The 18,839-nt window shown below is 39.4% G+C and overlaps 1 protein-coding gene across 3 annotated transcripts in view; it reads right to left on the bottom strand.

Moving 5' to 3' along the window:
- The window catches only part of LOC109404827 (relaxin receptor 2), a 354,324-nt gene that overhangs the window by 182,188 nt on the left and 153,297 nt on the right, over positions 1-18,839 (bottom strand). For all 3 annotated transcript variants that reach the window (XM_062857075.1, XM_062857076.1, XM_062857074.1), the window contains one exon: positions 10,519-10,590. In XM_062857075.1, coding sequence (XP_062713059.1) covers positions 10,519-10,590 — 72 coding nt within the window. The remainder of the gene's footprint in view (positions 1-10,518; positions 10,591-18,839) is intronic.

Below are 18,839 nucleotides of genomic sequence, written 5' to 3'. Positions count from 1 at the left end.
TCGGCCACCAACCGATCACGCGCCTCTGCATATCACCCATCACGATGAAAGCTGTTCCCAGCTCGCGTGTGTTGCCGCAGCTCTGGTAGATGGTATGATTACCTCTAAACGTTCGCACCATGGATCCTGTCCAACACACCTCCTGCAGCGCTACGATGCCGAACCCGCGGTCCTTCAGTAGATCGGTGAGTATGCGGGTGCTCCCAATGAAGTTGAGAGATCGGTAGTTACACGTACCGAGTTTCCAATCGCAAGTCCTTTTTGTTCGCTGGGGTCGTTGCCGTTGGTCTCGGTTTGTATTATTCTGTTGCTGATTTTCCGTTACAATGTTTTTTAACGGCTGGCTCGTAGGGCCTGACACCAACCCCCTACTTTCCGGAGGACCATAGTGCCCAGTTGAGCTTAGAGTCCTTCCCTGGCACTCGGACGTAGATCAGCCGCCCCTAACATGGGGATCAGACGCTGTTGTGAGCCGCTCCTCCTGGAGAACAGACGCTCAGGTTTGCCGAAGCAAACCCCCCCTTCCCTGTCAGCCTACGACCAAAGTTCCCACCGGGGTTGGTTACCCGATCTTCCCTAAGGTTGCTCATAGTTTCCGGCCGGTACCGCGTGGAGGTAGGGATAGGAGTTGCTGGGCAGAGGCTAGTGGATCACAATGGGATCTGAATTGCGCAGCATACCCAGCCTTTACCGTGCCCTATTTCGGAGTAATTCAGAGTAATTCAACATGAACAAACTTAAACGACACAATTCTGACACATTTTCTTGGTTTTCTAATAAAACAGCACAAATTTGTTAATTTTTGCACTAAAAATTGCATTTATTTCATTACGCCCGAATTGATGTCCGATAATGCTAAATACGCTCAATACTATGCGCCTTGAATCGATATCAATTTCAGAATAGCCTTTTACTATTCGCCTTGTTTTTGATTTTGACAGGATTTCGCCGTGTTTATGTTTTGATTTCAGATTCGCCTTTCACTATCGCCGTGTTTACGTTGTGATTTCGGTTTCGCCTTTTACTTTCGTAAACAAAAACACCAGGAGTGGAAGGCGTAATTCTTGTTTTGTTTCGTGCGACACAGAATGGGATTACGCCTTCTACTCAACCCGTGATTTTAAATAGTTAGAAAAGTGATATCAAGGAAAGTTTGCGAGTATTTAGTAGGAAAGTCTTGCATCTTTTCACTCTTATAATCACTTAAATTGTGTACATTTTGTCAGTTACGACCTTTTCGCGAATTTCTCCGGAAGTGGTCGTAGTCGGCTACGTAGGTCAAACCGGTGCGGTGGCCTGCGATCGAAATCGACCCTTACAGCGATGAAGTGGCCGCGGTAAGAACGTCCTGGCAGCGTTGCTATCGTGGCGTTGGTCTACTGGATTCGATACGGTTTGAATGGGTTCCCCGATAAGGGTCGGGGCAGATAGAGATCTTACTTGCGGAATGGTCAAATCACTGTGAACGCGGTATCAGTTCTTGATACTTGCTGTTTAGTTAGAATCAGAGACGTAGTGTCAATCCTGCCAGCCTTCCGAGGACAAAAGGGGCGGTAGGGGCGGTAAGTATCTTTGAGAAACTGTCTAATCGCCAGCAAGCTGCTTTGGTGGACTCCCTAAAGCCTCCCTAAAGCTAGTCATCAATGTTTGTTGCAGCAAGTTACGCAGCTAACCTTGAGGGTGCGATGTGTACTAGCCCCTCTCTGAAGCGATGCCTCCTCGGTGGATCCGGAGAGACGAAGGGTTTGACGATTATGCGAAGGAATGTTGTTTAGTGGGTCGTAGAAATCATAGTGCGGCTTCTACTTTGGTTGTAGTAGACGGTCCCTACCCCTAAACTATCAGGACCTTCCTGTTTAGGTGTCTGTTGAACAGATTATACTCCCATTATTGCTCAAAAAAACTTTTATCGTACCTTAGTTATTCATCTTTGATGTGAGTATACAGTCGTGATTTATTTCCTCTTTTATACAACACTAAATAAGAAATAGAAAATCATCAATATCTAATCAAATTTTAAGCCACATAGTACTTTAAAATACGACATTCAACGGTAGTTGGTATATTATGATAGTGACATTGAAACGTTTCAAATGAGGGGGTTAGAGGCAGAGGGGTGTAAGTGACCAAAAATTCAAAATTGAGATAAATATCGCACGTGATTCTACGAGATCAGCTTTGCTTGTTGCCAAAGACCCATAATTTTAAAAAATGTTTGAGCATATTTAAACATTGATTGAAAATACAGTGCGAGAAATAAGTATAAAGACAGAGCCGTTTTCCATACAAAATAATCATGTTTAGGGATCAAAATCTCTTTTTCTAGCGATTCGATTGTTATGGAATTTTGTCTGCAACCTTAAAATAACTAGAATTTTGGCTAGAAATATAAATCATCATCCATGAAAACGTTTATATCGACTTTTCAGATTCAAATAAATATAAAGACACATTTTTATATGGAAATAAGTGTCTTTATATTTATTTGAATCTGAAAAGTCGATATAAACGTTTTTACGAATGATGATTTATATTTCTGGCCAAAATTCTAGTTATTTAAAGGTTGCAGACAAAATTACATAACAATCGAATCGCTAGAAAAAGAGATTTCTATCCCTAAACATGATAATTTTGTATGGAAAACGGCTCTGTCTTTATACTTATTTCTCGCACTGTATGACGCTTAACCGTTGAGGAGATTTGTTTGGAGGCAGAGGGGTGTAAGTAATTTATTATATTTTCATGAAGTATTGCTCAACATTGTTTCAATCAATTTAAATTCTCAAGTTAATAATGGCAGTGATGGTATTGTACTATTTCGAGTCTTACTGAAGGGGAAGTTACCTTTTCGTCATTTGCCCTTCTCATTATCCATTTCTCACTCACGCCAGTATTTGCAAAGTCTAGCTTTTGGAATAAGGTAAAACTTTCACTCGACTGGCTTAGCCGCAAACATCGATAGTAAATTAATTGACTGATATTTTTGCTGAACTTTTCACACAAAAAAGTGACAATATCACCTTCTTTTCGTTGCACATCGTGAGTACGAATGACGATAATGTACCAATTAAAATTACAACACTACATTTTATTCACAATTGTTTATTCCCAAATTTAGGATTTTATGACGATCGTGAAGATCAGAATTAGGTTATCAATTTGATTACCAAAATTTTGTACAGTCTCACGAATTCAAGCGGTGCTTTGCTAACTATCCGACGTTTCGGCTGTGTTTGGCAGTCTTGTTCTATGGAAAATTAGGTCTATTTCTCCTAAAAGAAGGCTGCCAAACACGGATGAAACGAAGGGTAGTTAACAAATTACCGTTTGAAATCGTAAGACGTCTACACTCCAAATTTCAGTATATACTCGTTGGAAACCACTGTCAGGGACGAGTTTACATACGCAGTATTACACTAAAAGTGCATCATTACGTCGCGTATGGTGTCGTTGAGGCTCTGTTTTAGAATCCGTATGACAAACCATTAGATTCTAAATCGTATTGTTGGCGATTTCCATAATTTGGAAGGATAAAACATGTATTAGTAGCGCACGCCTATCAATTTATACATTTAACCCTTGAGCAGTCGCGTCTTCGACTACCTGCAGCGAAGTCACGCTCACGTTGTATACCACAAGCATGTATTTTTCATGGCGCGTGTACTCAGTACACGACACGACCGCTCCACAATGGTTTATTTTCCCATTTTCACGCTCTTAATTAATAGCTCGAAGGATTGACGAGATAGAGTAATGGTGTCTTCGGCAAAGTTGACGGGAATGACCAGCGCCATCTTTTGACAGTTAGAGTTTTCGGATCAATCCCCCTAAAAGTGAGATACAAAATTAATTTTTTTAAATTGTTGAGATAGAGGGTTGACGTTTTCGGCAAAGTTGTAGCATTTTTGATTCCAAACAACTTTCCTGAAGACGTCAATGTTGTAACTTTTACTCCAATGGAGATAGAGGACTGTGTTTTAAAGTTAACCCCAAAAACACGTTTTTTAAAGTAAAACATACATTTGATGAATTTTTAGACCCATATAATGTTCTGCAAAGTTGTATGAATCAATAAAATACGCAACTTTGCCGAAGACATCAAAGCTGTAAGAATTAAATGAGACGAGTTATAGATGAATTTATGATTTTTTTCATCCACTTTTAGGGATAAATATCTTTCTTAGGGGCAAAAAGGTGCAGCTGAGGATACCCTTATCAGAAAGTACATCTATAGAGCTTTCAAATAAGGGTTAGTTTGTTCGTCCACGGTCGTCTACTGAGGAGATATGACCATAATAAAAAATGTCCTTACTAGCTTAGCTTAGCTTAGCTTAGACTGACTGCACATATCTATGGTTGCTACTCCGTGATTGACTCGAACCAATGACAGTTGCACAATGAATCAACTGAATAATTGACTGGGAGTGGTCAACATTCTCACTGTGCACGCTTCAGAGGCTCTCTTTAACAGTACAATAACGGCGCCGGCCACGTCCTTGCAGTCAGGTTGGAAGAGTGAAGGAATGTTAATAGCAACCTTTGTTATGTGAAAGTTGGCGTTTACCGCACGTCTCCACCAAAAGCTGCAGGAAGGAGTGATTGTTAGTAGGGCAGGTATCGTTGGGTCAGGATTCACTTCGATAAGTAATATGACCTTTTGGAGTTGCAGTATGCCGTGCAAACTGCAGTGATGTTGTTCGCTTCACGCGGAAAGCAAACAACCAACCACCCTCGTCAGGTGATTGCTCAATATTGACTACAAATGAAGCAATAAAGTGCTATTGTTCGCATCACGCGGAAAGCAAACAATCGACCACCCACGTCAGGTGATCGTTTAATATTTACTATTAAAGACGCGACAACACATACAAACTTAAGCGCTATTGCTCACTCCGCGCGGCAAGTAAACAATCAGCCACCCGCGTCAGGTGGACACTCCATAATAAAAAATGTCCTTACTACGATTTAACTGCATTCAAATCTACGTTGACAGAAAAATTCATGGCTACTATGATCAAATAATATATAGCCTTCTCTAAGAGAATTTCCGCAACAGTCCAGAATGTTTTACAGTAAAACCTCCATGAGTCGATATTGAAGGGACCATCGACTCAAGGAAATATCGAGTAGTGGAACAAAAATCCTTTGGGAAGCTTTTTGGGGGGACCATCATAGTAACCCAGAAATTATTTTTCAGTATGGAAAAATTTACCTCCATGAGTCGATATCGAGTTAAGGAACATCGACTCATGGAGGTTCGACTGTAAATACCAAAATTGTTCTAAAAAACGTTTTCCACTGCCTTTTTATAAGATTTTCACTATTTAGTACAAATCCCATTCATTGAATAAAATATTAGGATTTACGGGGTTACATACGCTCTCACAGAGCCAACAGAGTTCTTCTGTAAAGCAATTTGAAATTTTATATGAAGAAAGTCAACACAATGAACTTTTATTAAGATAAGACGAAAGTCGGTTTAATTTTTATTTCATCATAGTAGCCATGAATTTTCTGTCAAAGTAAATTTGATTGCAATTAAATCGTAGTAAGGAGATTTTTTATTATGGCCATATCTCCTCAGTAGACGATCGTGGACGAACAAACTGACCCTTATTTGAAAGCTCTATAGATGCACTTTCTGATAAGGGTATCCTCAGCTGCACCTTTTTGCCCCTAAGAAAGATATTTATCCCTAAAAGTGGATGAAAAAAATCATAAATTCATCTATAACTCGTCTCATTTAATTCTTACAGCTTTGATATCCTCGGCAAAGTTGCGTATTTTATTGATTCATACAACTTTGCAGAACATTGTACGGGTCTAAAAATTCAACAAATGTATGTTTTACTTAAAAAACGTGTTTTTGGGGTTAACTTTCAAACACAGGCCTCTATCTCCATTGGAGTAAAAGTTACAACATTGACGTCTTCAGGAAAGTTGTTTGGAATGAAAAATGCTACAATTTTGCCGAAGACGTCAACCCTCTATCTCAACAATTTAAAAAAATTAATTTTGTATCTCACTTTTAGGGGGATTGATCCGAAAACTCTAACTGTCAAAAGATGGCGCTGGTCATTCTCGTCAACTTTGCCGAAGACACCATTGCTCTATCTCATAAATCCTTCGAGCTATTAATTAAGAGCGTGAAAATGGGAAAATAAACCATTGTGCGCTCCCGGGTTAATAATGAGTTTCTGTCTGTCTGTATTATCCTTATAGACTCGGAAATATCTGAAACGATTGGCGTGAACATTTGCATGCCAGTTTTTTTCGAGCCGGGGAAGATTCTAAACAACTTGACAAATTAACTGGCAAAAGAGGCCCCAATACACATAACGGGGGACTTCTCTATGGAGCTGTGTATAAAAAAGCCGCACAGCCGGTTTACTATAATTTTTAGCTTTTTTATATATATCAAGTTTAAATGTATTTTTATTTACATTTAAAAATAAAATAAACTTACATTTTTGAAAATACTATGATGATTAAATTGTAGGTCCTTACTGACGTAACAATGATCCGACAAAATGTTCACTAAGGTTTTATGTTACGCTAGACGCATCACGATAGCGCAGTGTTCGTTCAGAAAGCCTGGGTCATAATCCCAACATCCCACTAGGGTTAAATTTAGGGCTTTTTCTTGATTTCTCAATACTTCATCTGATTTTTGAATTCAGAAAAGTAATAATTCTTCCACATCATCATGGTTGCTTGCATTATTCATTTAAAACGAAACTAGACGCTGTCCATAAACTACGTAGACTTGATTTTGGCAACCTTAGACCCTCCCCCCTCCCCCCTCGTAGACTTTTGTTCATACAAAATTTTCGGAATTTGTAAGGACCGTAGACTTCCACCAGACTTCCCCGTCCCCCTCAAAGTCTACGTAGTTTATGAACAGGCCCTTAAACATTTTAGGGACAATTTTATTCATAGTAATACTTGAGTCTACATGTAGAGTATATGGCCTATTGAGAACTTGTTTGGTGCCAAAGGGGTGTAAGTCAACAGTTTGGTGGTAAAAGGGTGCAAGTGACACTAACCCAAAAAAATCAAATTTTCCTATCTACAAAAAAACAGCGTATACAATGTCTGTTTCCATCTCAGATGATGGAGTTACTTGATAGTACAGTGTTCGGAGCGAATCCAATTTTTTTCGAATATTGTTGATTTTTTTATAAGATGTCAAAGTTTTCGTTCAATATCTCAAAATCGAGTTTTGGTCACTTACACCCCTCTGCTTCTGACCCCCTCAAATCTATTAATCTTCAATTTCCGTTCACCAACTTTCAACCGACTGATGAAATCCCATCAGAACGTCAGTCGAAAATCGGAAAATTTCCGCTGCGATTTCGTTGGGATTCTATTAGACTGATTTATTTTTCCATCATTTACAATCCTACAAAGGCAACGATGTGCGGTGATGGCACCGGTGACATGTGCAACCGAAACAAATCAAATCGAAACCCCCATTTCATCCCGGATTGATGTTTTCGGTAGATGTATGCACTGCACTCGGAAAATCAAAAAGCCGGAACGAGATGATCCGTCACGTTACGGTAACAAATCAATCCCGACATGTCGTTGATTGACTATAAAGCAAAGCTTATATCAAACGGAGCGTAGGGGGATTAGGGGCATAACCCAAGTAACAATTTAAATTCCTTTTAGATTTGTTATTTTTATGGAAGCTTTATCATAGCATGAAGAATTCATGAAACATTTATAGTTGTTTTTATCAAGAGAAAATAATCTCCGTTCGTATGCGGTTTTTAAGTTTTCTTCAAGTTAATTTTGAAAATTGCGCATAAAACAACTTAGTTCCCTAAGGCATTTGATCTTATAATAAGTTTTAAGACGTATTTGAAGTTATTTTCAACACATAATATCAACAAACTTTATTAAAAGTTTATGTTTCGTTTATTAAGTACAATTCATCTGAGTTATTCTCCTTTAAAAACTTCTTAAAGCTTTCAATTCTTGAGCTAGAGCCACTAGTCTGGAACAAGAACTATGCGGAATAATAAAATCTTATTAATTTAAATAATGAATTATGCAATGAATTGGCTTTTTTATGCAAATATAAACACTCAAACATTTTTGCTCACTGTTAATTTTGCCGTTTTGGTGCTCAAAAGTAATCATATCGACGAAATATTCATTTTATAGTCAATCAAAAATGCGAGTAGCTTGCTGAGGTCGTCCAACCTTCAGCCAGTTACTCACACAGGCCACAGCAGCTTGAATCGAAAATGAAATGGGTACTTACTGTGACTCTTCTCGTGCTTATGCTAAATAGTGTAATACTAGTAATTTTTAGAAATGCACTTATTAAATAGACGAAACTATAATAGAATTGACACTTCCTGAAGCAAAATGTACAGAAACAACTTTGTAGCTCCAAAAAGGTAAACAAACAATTGTCAAAGGCTGTTACTCTTGAATAAAACGAATAAGTTTCATTTAAGACGAACAAATCTGCCTTAAGATCATCACTAGTAAAAACAATCTTCAATAAATGTTGTTGATTTCATGCAAGGTGACTTGGTTCCATCATTGTTTTGAGGTGGTTTGGATTAAAGGTAATAACAATTGATGGCGGCTGCATGAGTTTTGTTCGCTTGGAACGGCAGCCATGTTTAGAAATAATTGAAAAAGTGGCGTAGCCTTTTGTTTTTATAGGAAAATTATGTCTTCGTATATTAATGAATGATATTTTTTTGAGGCGCTTTGTTATTTTCGTATGTTTTGGGTGGCATATCAACGACAAAGTGGGTATGGCACGGAAAATGTTGATTCTTTGTCATCAATGATCTGTCAGGCAATTTTGATACATTAGCCATTTCAATTTGATGAAAATTAATTCGCAGTTCAATTAACATTTCATCCATGAAACAAAACTAGATCGCATCTTCATAATGCTGAGGTAAAAGATTTAATTTATCATGCACTATTAGCATTTTTAAGAAAGACAGCTAAAAAATCAACATGCTTCAAGCTATTCTTGTTAAAGTTTTATGAAGTTCTTATAACCGATCATCAGTGTTAGTACATAAATACAACTAGTTTCAAAGCAGTCTTCAAAACCAGTCTTGAAGATCTCCTGAAGAGTGGGCCAGATTAGTCTTATGGATAGTTTATACCTATTTTATCTCGGATTTGCAGAACAAAGAGCTTTATTGCTAAGTTTTATTATTCAATCTTAGAAATTACTTCAGGATTGCCACAAAAGTATAATTGTTACTTGGGAATGGACACCCGGGGCGAAATGGACACCCCTGTTTTTGCTGGAACCGTTGACTTTTATGTAAAACTTTTAATGCATAAGCACAGACAAACAGACGTAACACTCTAATAATTCCCTTCGTACACAGATTTAACGGTCTTTTTCAAAATTTGATAGTTAGCCAACTGCCCAACCGTGGCGCTCGCATCTTTTTTGTGCGAGTTTGACGTTTGCTCACTACCGCCACCTAGTTGGTGGTCGGCCAAACATAGTCCTTTGGCATTGGGCGAATATGTTTCCGTGACTATGATTTGAATCGAAAAATGTTCGAAGTGTTACGTCTGTTTGTCTGTGGCATAAGTGTAAAGGAACAATACATTATTCTATTTTTCAAAAGTACCATTTATATTCCTTCAAAATAACCAAAATATCATTGAAATTGAAATATGTTTTTCATATGGTAGATTTCTTATAATTTCGAAGCAGCAGCAAATAAGGTATTATGAGTGTTTGAGTGTGTCCACCATAAAACAAGTGAATTGTTAGCTTATCTACATGTATACACAGATTTAGCAATGGATGAAGTATTATATTTTTGATCAGAACTTACCCAAAATAGCAATTTCAATGTTGTAGTCGATTCGGGGCGAAATGAACACTGGCAATTATGAATGGATGTACGCGAGTTGCATACTGTTAGGCGTTTCAGAGAGTTTGGAAAAAATCAATCCGATTATTGTAGCCTAAAATTTATTTAATTAGCTTTGATGTTATGTGAACTCGTCTAAGATGGAGAATTATATCTGTGGTATTGATCTCCGTAGGCAAATTACTTAACTGGTTGATATTATCAAAGATACAGCATGAAATATGCAGGGGTGTCCATTATGCCCCGATAGGTGTCCATTTCGCTCCGTACCTTTCCTGCCAAGCCCAAAAAACACTCGGTTTACAATTCATTATTTCTTCACAATAATGACATTCTACCTGCTGTATATGATTGAAATACGTAGGCAACAAGTTAAAGTCGTAAGCCAACTGATGATATGTTAAGTTTTTGTCTGTTATACAGGCCTAACATACTCATTTGCTTAGGGTGTCCATTATGCCCCTAATCCCCCTAGTTGGGAAGATTTGATTCTTGTTTATGTTTCGTACCTACTTTTCTCAGAAAACAAACAGTAATATGTTTTGAAGTTATCTCAAGGATGGAAATAAGGGTCGATATGTACGTTAGGAGAAATCCTGAAATGTGCAACAGCCATCATGAACGAATGTCGAGTACTTACAAGGTGTTGAGTGCCGGCAGCTTCTCGAAGACGTTCATGTTCAGCAGCGGGAAACGGTTGCCAGTCAAATCCCTGCAAATGGATATGTCAAGAGAGGAAACGGAAAGAAGGCGAAATCAGTTTTCTACGGTCTGCTGTGGGAAAGGGTTTAACGGAAGGTGATGATAATGATGATGACGGTAAGTAACTAGGTTGTGCTAAGAGAATGATAGAGCCAATATTCCTCGTGTACCCGGGCACGACGCTACTGCACTGTATGAATATACATATGTGCACCATTGCACATGTAGGGCTGACACATTGTCACGACAATATCTAAGGAATGTGATATGTTAAGGCAAGCATTTAATATCGTGTGGAAAAGGATCCAAGGTAAAATCATAGTTATTCTCCATTGTCGCCAAGTTCAATATTTACAATGAAAAGTGAACTAAGTGTACTGACTTCGAGGGTGATTCATAGCGTTCTTTTAAGGCACCAGCACAGCACGAACCTTTCTTCTGGTGTTGTATATCCATCCACACTTGATTCTCAATTATTAAGCTCTTTTTCTTCAGAAACCTAGCCCACGATTCTGAATAATATTGTTCACATCCATTCCTATACAAATCAATTTTAACTTAACACTGGAACCTCAATTTATGCTCATGGCTGGGACTGCATAAATTAAAAATGTACATAAATTAAAAGAGGCATAAAAAGAGAGAAATGTATGCATAAATTAAGTTCGGGCTTTAATGGGGGAAACTAGCTCGCCAGAACAGGTCTTGCTCCCGGGCATTTGAGGTGGGGCCATGGGAGTTTCCAGAAAGTTCCAAGAGAGCCCAAAAAAGGGTGTTCCAAGGGGCTTCGGGGGCGTTTTTAGGGGATTTGAGGAGCTTTTTGTGGGCGTTCTGTCAAGATTTGTTGGAGTTTTAATGACATCACGGGGAATTCAGGGGCATTTCAATAGTATTAAGGGAGTTTCAAGGACGTTTCAAAGGGCTTTACACAAGTAAAAATATATGATGAACATTGGCTGGTTAATGGTGGCAGTGGCTAAATACAATGATAGCTGAATATTGGTCTGAAGTATTGCTTGTTGAACCTCTTTAATCAGCAACACATAGATAGCTGAATATCAAGTTGAATAGAATATTATTTATCTCTGTAACCAGCTTTGAAACGTACACGAATATGCAGAATTAATCATCTGTTGTTCGACCTTTAATCAAATAATTTTTGACAGCTGACCCAAGCAGTGTTTTCACAGAGTCCACATGGCTTCTTCAGCCTCAATACAGCTTTAGTTCAACTTAATTTCTTGATTATTAAGATACAACAAGCATTGCTCTTGTTTTCGAGGATATGTATACATCTTTGTGTGGTGTAGGTGATAAGGTGAGTGACTATAACTCAGGAGTTCGGAGTTATATTCCCAGTTTTCCCATAAATTAATTAATACATTCCGAAGCATCTCTTCTGGAAATGGAAAGTCGCAAATAGTGAAAATAAGTTTATTTTTTTACCAAATTCAATAAATTTAATCGATTGCCGACTAAATGCATATTAAGCCTTAAATCAGCCTTTCAATGAGCCTCAAACCAGCTTAAGGTTGGATAAAATCACCAAAGTTAGATGTTTAGGGGCTGAATAAAGGATTGTACATCTTGTGCTCAGCTTTTGTTCAAATGAAGGCTGCCTTAAAATGGTTTTCAGCATCAAATTGTTACCTGGGTAAGGCCGATTCAAGGGATCTCAGGAGCTTAAAGAGCGCTGTAAAGGGTTTGAGGGCGTTTCACGGTATTTCATATTCATTTCCGAGTCATTTAAGAAAGCTTCATGATGTGTTTCAGGAACATTTTAAGGGCGTTTCTAGAGGATTCATGGGCGTTTGATAGCGTTTCAAGGTCGTTTCAAGGGGTTTTCAGGTGCGTTTCAGGGGGTTTATGTACCCTTTTAAAGGCGTCCAAAGGTTTTCAGAGGTCTTTCAAATTGATTATTATGATTTCAAGGGCGTATCGAGGCATTTCAGGTCAGGGTCATATCAGGGAGTTTCACCTTTCAATCAAAGGGTATTTCAGGGGCGTTTCAAAAGATATGTGATGCGGTCTCTAAAAATCTTCTGAAACTTCCGGAAATGCTTCGAAGATCCCCCTGAAACCCCCTCGGACCACATGTAACGCATCTGAAACGTTCTGAAACCTCCGAAAACTCCTCCGTCTTCTTCTTCTTTATGGCTCTACGTCCCCACTGGGACTTGGCCTGCCTCGCTTCAACTTAGTGTTCTTTGAGCACTTCCACAGTTTTTAGTTGAAGGGCTTCCTTTGCCTGCCATTGCATGAATTTGTATATTGTGAGGCAAGCACAATGATACACTATGCCCAGGGAGTCGAGAAAATTTTCCCGACCCGAACGGGAATCGAACCCGCCGTCTCCGGATTGGCGATCCATAGCCTTAACCACTAGGCTAACTGGAGACCAAACTCCTCCGTAACGCCTTTGAATCCCGCCGAAAATGCTCTAAAACTCCCTGATTTGCCTCTAATATCACCCTTAAATCTTCTTGGACGCACTAGAGAGGCTCCGAAACCCCCGAAAACGCCTACGTTACAAGTGGACATCTAGCCAAGGACGTAGCCAGCTTTTCAGTCAAGGGGGGGGGGGGGGTCAAGCACGCTTAGCAAATTTGTACCTACTAGCTAAAGCAATTCGATGAAATTGAATAAAATAACACAATAGCACGACAGTATCGACCGCACAGAGCTATGGAAAATTATGGACGAGAACAGCTTTCCCGGGAAGCTGACTAGACTGATAAGAGCAACGATGGACGGTGTGCAGAACAGCGTAAGGATTTAGGGTGAACTATCCAGTTCATTTGAATCTCGACGGGGACTACGACAAGGTGATGGACTTTCCTGCCTACTATTCAACATCGCCCTGGAAGGTGTTATGCGACGAGCCGGGCTCAACAGCCGGGGTACGATCTTCACGAAATCCAGCCAATTTGTCTGTTTTGCGGATGACATGGATATTATTGCCAGAACATTTAGAACGGTGGCAGAACAGTACACCCGCCTGAAACGTGAAGCAGCAAAGGTCGGACTGGTGGTGAATGCGGCTAAGACAAAGTACATGCTGGTAGGTGGGACTGAACGAGACAGGACAAGCCTTGGCAGCAGTGTTACGATAGACGGGGATACTTTCGAGGTGGTAGAAGAATTCGTCTACCTCAGTTCCTTGCTAACGGCTGACAATAACGTGAGCCGTGAAATACGAAGGCGCATCATCAGTGGAAGTCGTGCCTACTATGGGCTCCAGAAGAAACTGCGGTCAAAAAAGATTCACCCCCGCACCAAATGTACCATGTACAAGACGTTAATAAGACCGGTGGTTCTCTACGGACACGAGACATGGACGATGCTCGAGGAGGACCTGCAAGCACTCGGAGTTTTCGAGCGACGGGTGCTAAGGACGATCTTCGGCGGTGTGCAGGAGAACGGTGTGTGGCGGAGAAGGATGAACCACGAGCTCGCTGCACTTTACGGCGAACACAGTATCCAGAAAGTGGCCAAAGCCGGAAGGATACGGTGGGCAGGGCATGTTGCAAGAATGCCGGACAACAACCCTGCAAAGTTGGTGTTTGCTAACCATCCGGTTGGGACAAGAAGGCGTGGAGCGCAGAGAGCACGATGGGCGGACCAGGTGGAGCGTGATCTGGCGAGTGTTGGGCGTGACCGAGGATGGAGAGCTGCAGCTGCAAATCGAGTATTATGGCGGCAAATTGTTGATTCAGTATTATCATGAATTTGATGTGAACTAAATAAATGAAAATGAATGAAATGAATGAACACAATAGCATTATCAACCTTTTCAGCAGTCACGTTGTTGTACATATTTTGTACAATACGTTAAAAAAAGCTCGCCTGATCTACATAAATCAACGTGGTACTGGTAGCGGTGAGTACATTCCTAAAAAGATGATTGAAGGATTTCTGAAATTTCCGAAGGAACTCCTGAACGAGTTTTTGAAGAGAACTTGAGAAGTATTTCTAAAGAAATCATTTGAAAAATCCTGGAGCAATCCCTGGAAGAATGCCTGGAGAAAGCCCTATATAATCCCTAGAGGAATTCCCCGGGGAATCTCTGGAAGAATATCTGAAAGTTTACCTGCATAAATGGAAGGAATGCCCAGAGAAATATCTGGAAAGATCTCATTAAGAAAACCTAGAAGAAATCCTAGATAAATTTCTGGAGGATTTCTTGAAGGAAGTTCTGGAGAAATTCCGGGAGGAACTTTGGGAGGAACCCCTAGAAAAATTTCAGAAGAAATCTCTTGAGGAATTCCTAGAGGAAATCTTGGAGAAATTTCAGAAGAAATCCTCTGAGGAATTCTTGGAGAAATCTCCGAAGGAATTTCTTGAGGATTTCCTGAAGCAATTCATGAGAAAATCTCTAGAGAGAATCCTGGATGGATGCCTGGAGAAACTTCAGAACATTTTTTTTGGAAATACCCAGCAGGAATTCCCGGAGAAATTTCTTGGATGAATTCTTGGAGCAATCCCTGGAAAAATTCCTGGAGCAATTTCCGGAGAAACCTCCAGAGGAGTTTTGGGAGAAATTGCTAGAGAAATTACTGAAAAAAAATCACTTGGGAAATTCCAGGAGGAATTCCTGGAAAAACCCTAGGAGAAATTTCTAGAGGATTCCCTGGAGGAATCTCTGGGAATATCCCTGGAGAAATTTGTGAAGAAATCCCTGGAGGAATCCCTGAATTCCTGAGCGAATCTCTGGAGGAATTACTGGAGGAATCCCTGATAAATTCGTGAAAGTATTCCTGAAAAAAATCCTAGAAGAATCACTAACATAGTTTCTGGAAGATGTCCAGGAGCAATTCCTGGAGAAATTCCTAGACGAATTCCCGAAGAAATTCCTGGGGTATTTCCTGGAAGAATTCCTGGAGAAAATCCTGGAGAAATTCCTGGATAAAATCCTGGAGGAATGCCTGGAAAAATTCCTAGAGGTATTCCTGTGGGAATTGCTGGAGGAATCTCTAGAAGAAATTCTTGAAAGAATTACTGGATGCATTTCTAGAGGAATCTGCAGAGGAATTCCGAGATATTTTTATTTCTATTTCTTTTTTTCTTGTTTTTCATTAACGTGTATTTTAACCGTGAACTAATTCTACACTATTTTTATTTCTATTTCAGTATTTTTTTTCTATTTCTAAAAAAAACCCCTTGGGAAATTCCTGCAGGAAATTCTAGTGGAAATCCTAGAGGAATTCCAGGGGAAATCCTTGAAGGAATACCTGAAAAATCCCTGGGGGAATCTTTGAAAAAAATTGTGCAGAAGTTTCTAGATAAAATCCTGGAGGAATGACTGGGGCAATTCCTTGAGGTATTCCTGTGGGAGTTTCTGGAGGATGCCAAGATGAAATTCCTAGAGGAATCTCTAGAGGAATACGTGAAACAATAACTGGATACATTTCTAGAGAACTCTTTAGAGGAATTTCTATTATTTTTCTATTTCTGGAAAAATCCTTTGAAAAAATCCGGGAGGAATTTCTAGCGGAATTTCTGTATGAATTTCTGGAAAAATCCTCGAAGGAATTTCTGGAGGAATCTCTGGGGGAAACCTCAAAGAAATTTGTGAAGAAATCTCTGGAGGAATCTCTTGAGGAATTCCTGGAGGAATACTGGAGAAATCAATGAAAAATTCCTGAAGGTATTCCTGGAGGATTTCTGAAGAAATCCCTAGACGATTCCTGGAGGAAAATTGGGAGAAATCTTGGAGGAATTCCAAAAAAATAAATTCTAGAACGTATTCCTAGAGAAAATCCTTGAAGAACTTTTTAAAGATTTCTTAGAGAAATTCCTGGATGAATTGCTGACATAATTTATAATGGATTTCCTTGATTATTTCCTGGTGAAATTTCTGGCGATATCTCTGAAGATATTCCGAGAGGAATTCCTGGAGGTATCCCAGGAAGAATTCCTGAAACAATCCCAGAAGAAATTCCTGGATGAGTCCCTGAAGCAATTTCTGGAGGAATATCTGGTGGAATCGCTGAAAAAAATCTGGAAAAAATCTCTGCAAGAATCCAAGGAGGAATCCCTGGAAAATTTCCTGGAAGAATGCCTAGGAGAATTCTTGGTGGAATCCTTGGAGGATTGCCTGAAGTGATTCCTGTAGAAATCTCTGCAAAAATACACTTGAAGATTTCCTGGATAATTTTTTGTAGGGATTCCTGGTGAAATTCTTGGAAGAAACCCGGGAGCAATCAGTAGAGGAATCTCTGGAGGAATGCCTGGAGGAAGCCCTGAAGGAATGGCGGAATTTCTGGCGGAATCTCTGATTGAATCCCTGGAGGAATATTAAGAGAAATCCCTGCAGGAATTCCCAGAGGAATTTCTAGAAAAATTCCTAGAGGAATTCCTGAAGAAATTCGTGGATGAATCTTTTAAGGAATTCGTAGAGAAATACATACCAGGAATAATTCCTGAAGAAATCGCAGATGAAATTCTTGGCGAAATTCTAGAGGAATCCTTACAAGAGTTCTAGGAGAAACTCCGAAAGGAATCCCGGAAGAAATTTCAAGAGGAATTCGTAATGGAATCCAAAAACAGTTTCTGAAGGAAGTACTGAATTAATTCCTGAAGTAGTTCCTTAAAAAATACAAGAAGAAATTTCTTAAGAAATCCTAAGAAGAGTTCCTCGGAGAATCTTTGGAAGATTTTCTTTTTAAATCAGTTGGTCCAGAAAGAATCACAGAAGAAATTCCCGAGTTAAGCCCTGCAGAAATGCTTGGAGGAATCCCTGGAGGATATCCCAGAGAAATGCCTGTAGGGATTAAGAAATCTCTAGAAACATTCATGGAGGAATTTCTAGAAGAATTCCTGGAGCAATTTCTGGAGTAATCTCTAGAGGCATTTCTGAAGCAATCCCTGGATGAATTTTTAGGGGAATCGCTGCAGAAATTCCCAGAAGAATCCCTGGAATAATTCCTGGAGTAATCTCTGAAGAAATCCGAGGAGGAATCCCTTGAGAAATTCCTGAAAGAATCCCAGGTAGAATTCCTGAAGAAATTTCAAATTGGCGAAATCCTGAAAATTCTGAAAAAAGTTCGTAGAGGATGTCCTTGAGGAATCCCTGTAGCAGTTCCTGAAGAATCCCTGCAACCCCAGGAGGAATCCCGGAAGCAATTTCTCTAGGTATTCCTCAGGGAATCCCTAAACAGTCCCTGGAGAAAGTACTGAATTAATTCCTGGAGAAGTTACTGAAAGAATTATTCCAAGAGGATTTCCTGAAGGAATTCTAAAAAGTGTATCTGGGGGAATACTTGGAGGAATTTTTAAAATAATCCCTGGAGCTTTTCCTAAAAGAATCACAGAAGAAATTCCCATTTGAAACCCTGGAGGAATTCTTGAAGGAAAATCTGGATGAACTCCTGAAGAAATCCCAAGCGGAATTCCATTGAAAATCCCTGGAAAGCTTTCTTAACAAATTCCTGGAAGAATTTCGGTACGAAAGAAAAAAATATAAAGGAATCCATGTCTGCAATAATTTTTGGACGAATTATTGTTGAAATTTTTGGATGGACTCACAAAAGAATGTTTTGTACAATGTTTTAAGGAACTCCTGGATTAGTTTTTTGCTAATCTCTGGTAAAATTTCCTGTTAAGGGTTTCTGGAAGATATTCCTGCTGAAATACTTCGAATTATTCCAGATTGAATTATTGGATCAATCTGTAGTGGAATTTTTGAAAGAATATATGGAGTAATCCCCGAAGAAATCTCTGAAGGAATACTTGCAGAAATGTCTAAAAGAATTTCTGTTGACATTCCTTTGGGAATCCCTGGAGAAATTCCTGGAGGAATCCTCGAAAAAAGCACTGGAACAATCACTGGAGGAACCTGGATAGATATCCCAGGAGAAATTCCCGGAGGAATGTCTGATAAAACCCATAGATGAAATCACTGAAGGAAAACATCCAGGAGGAATTCGTCGATGCATCCTTGCAGAAGTATCTGTAAAATTTTTTGAAGGAATCGTGGGAGGAATTCGTGAAGTATTTTTTTTTTGGAACGCACCCTGAAACAATCAATATCGGAACCCTGCAAGATGCCTATGGAAGAATTCACGAAGGAGAAGCTCCTGGAATTTCTGAAAGAATCCCTGAAGAATAAATTCAGTTCCTGAATAAATGCATAAAGGGATTTCTGAAGGTGTCCTTGAAACAATTCGAAAAGAAACCCCAGGTATTTTGCTCTTAGAATGATTAGAATTAGAATTTGTGTGAATTGAATACTAGTGAAAATTTGTGTAGCAGTAATAC

Source organism: Aedes albopictus, chromosome 3 (genome assembly GCF_035046485.1).
Source record: "Aedes albopictus strain Foshan chromosome 3, AalbF5, whole genome shotgun sequence".
Lineage (NCBI taxonomy): Eukaryota > Metazoa > Arthropoda > Insecta > Diptera > Culicidae > Aedes > Aedes albopictus.
The sequence above is the reverse complement of the archived record's forward strand: the minus strand, read 5'-3'. Positions and strand labels throughout refer to the sequence as shown.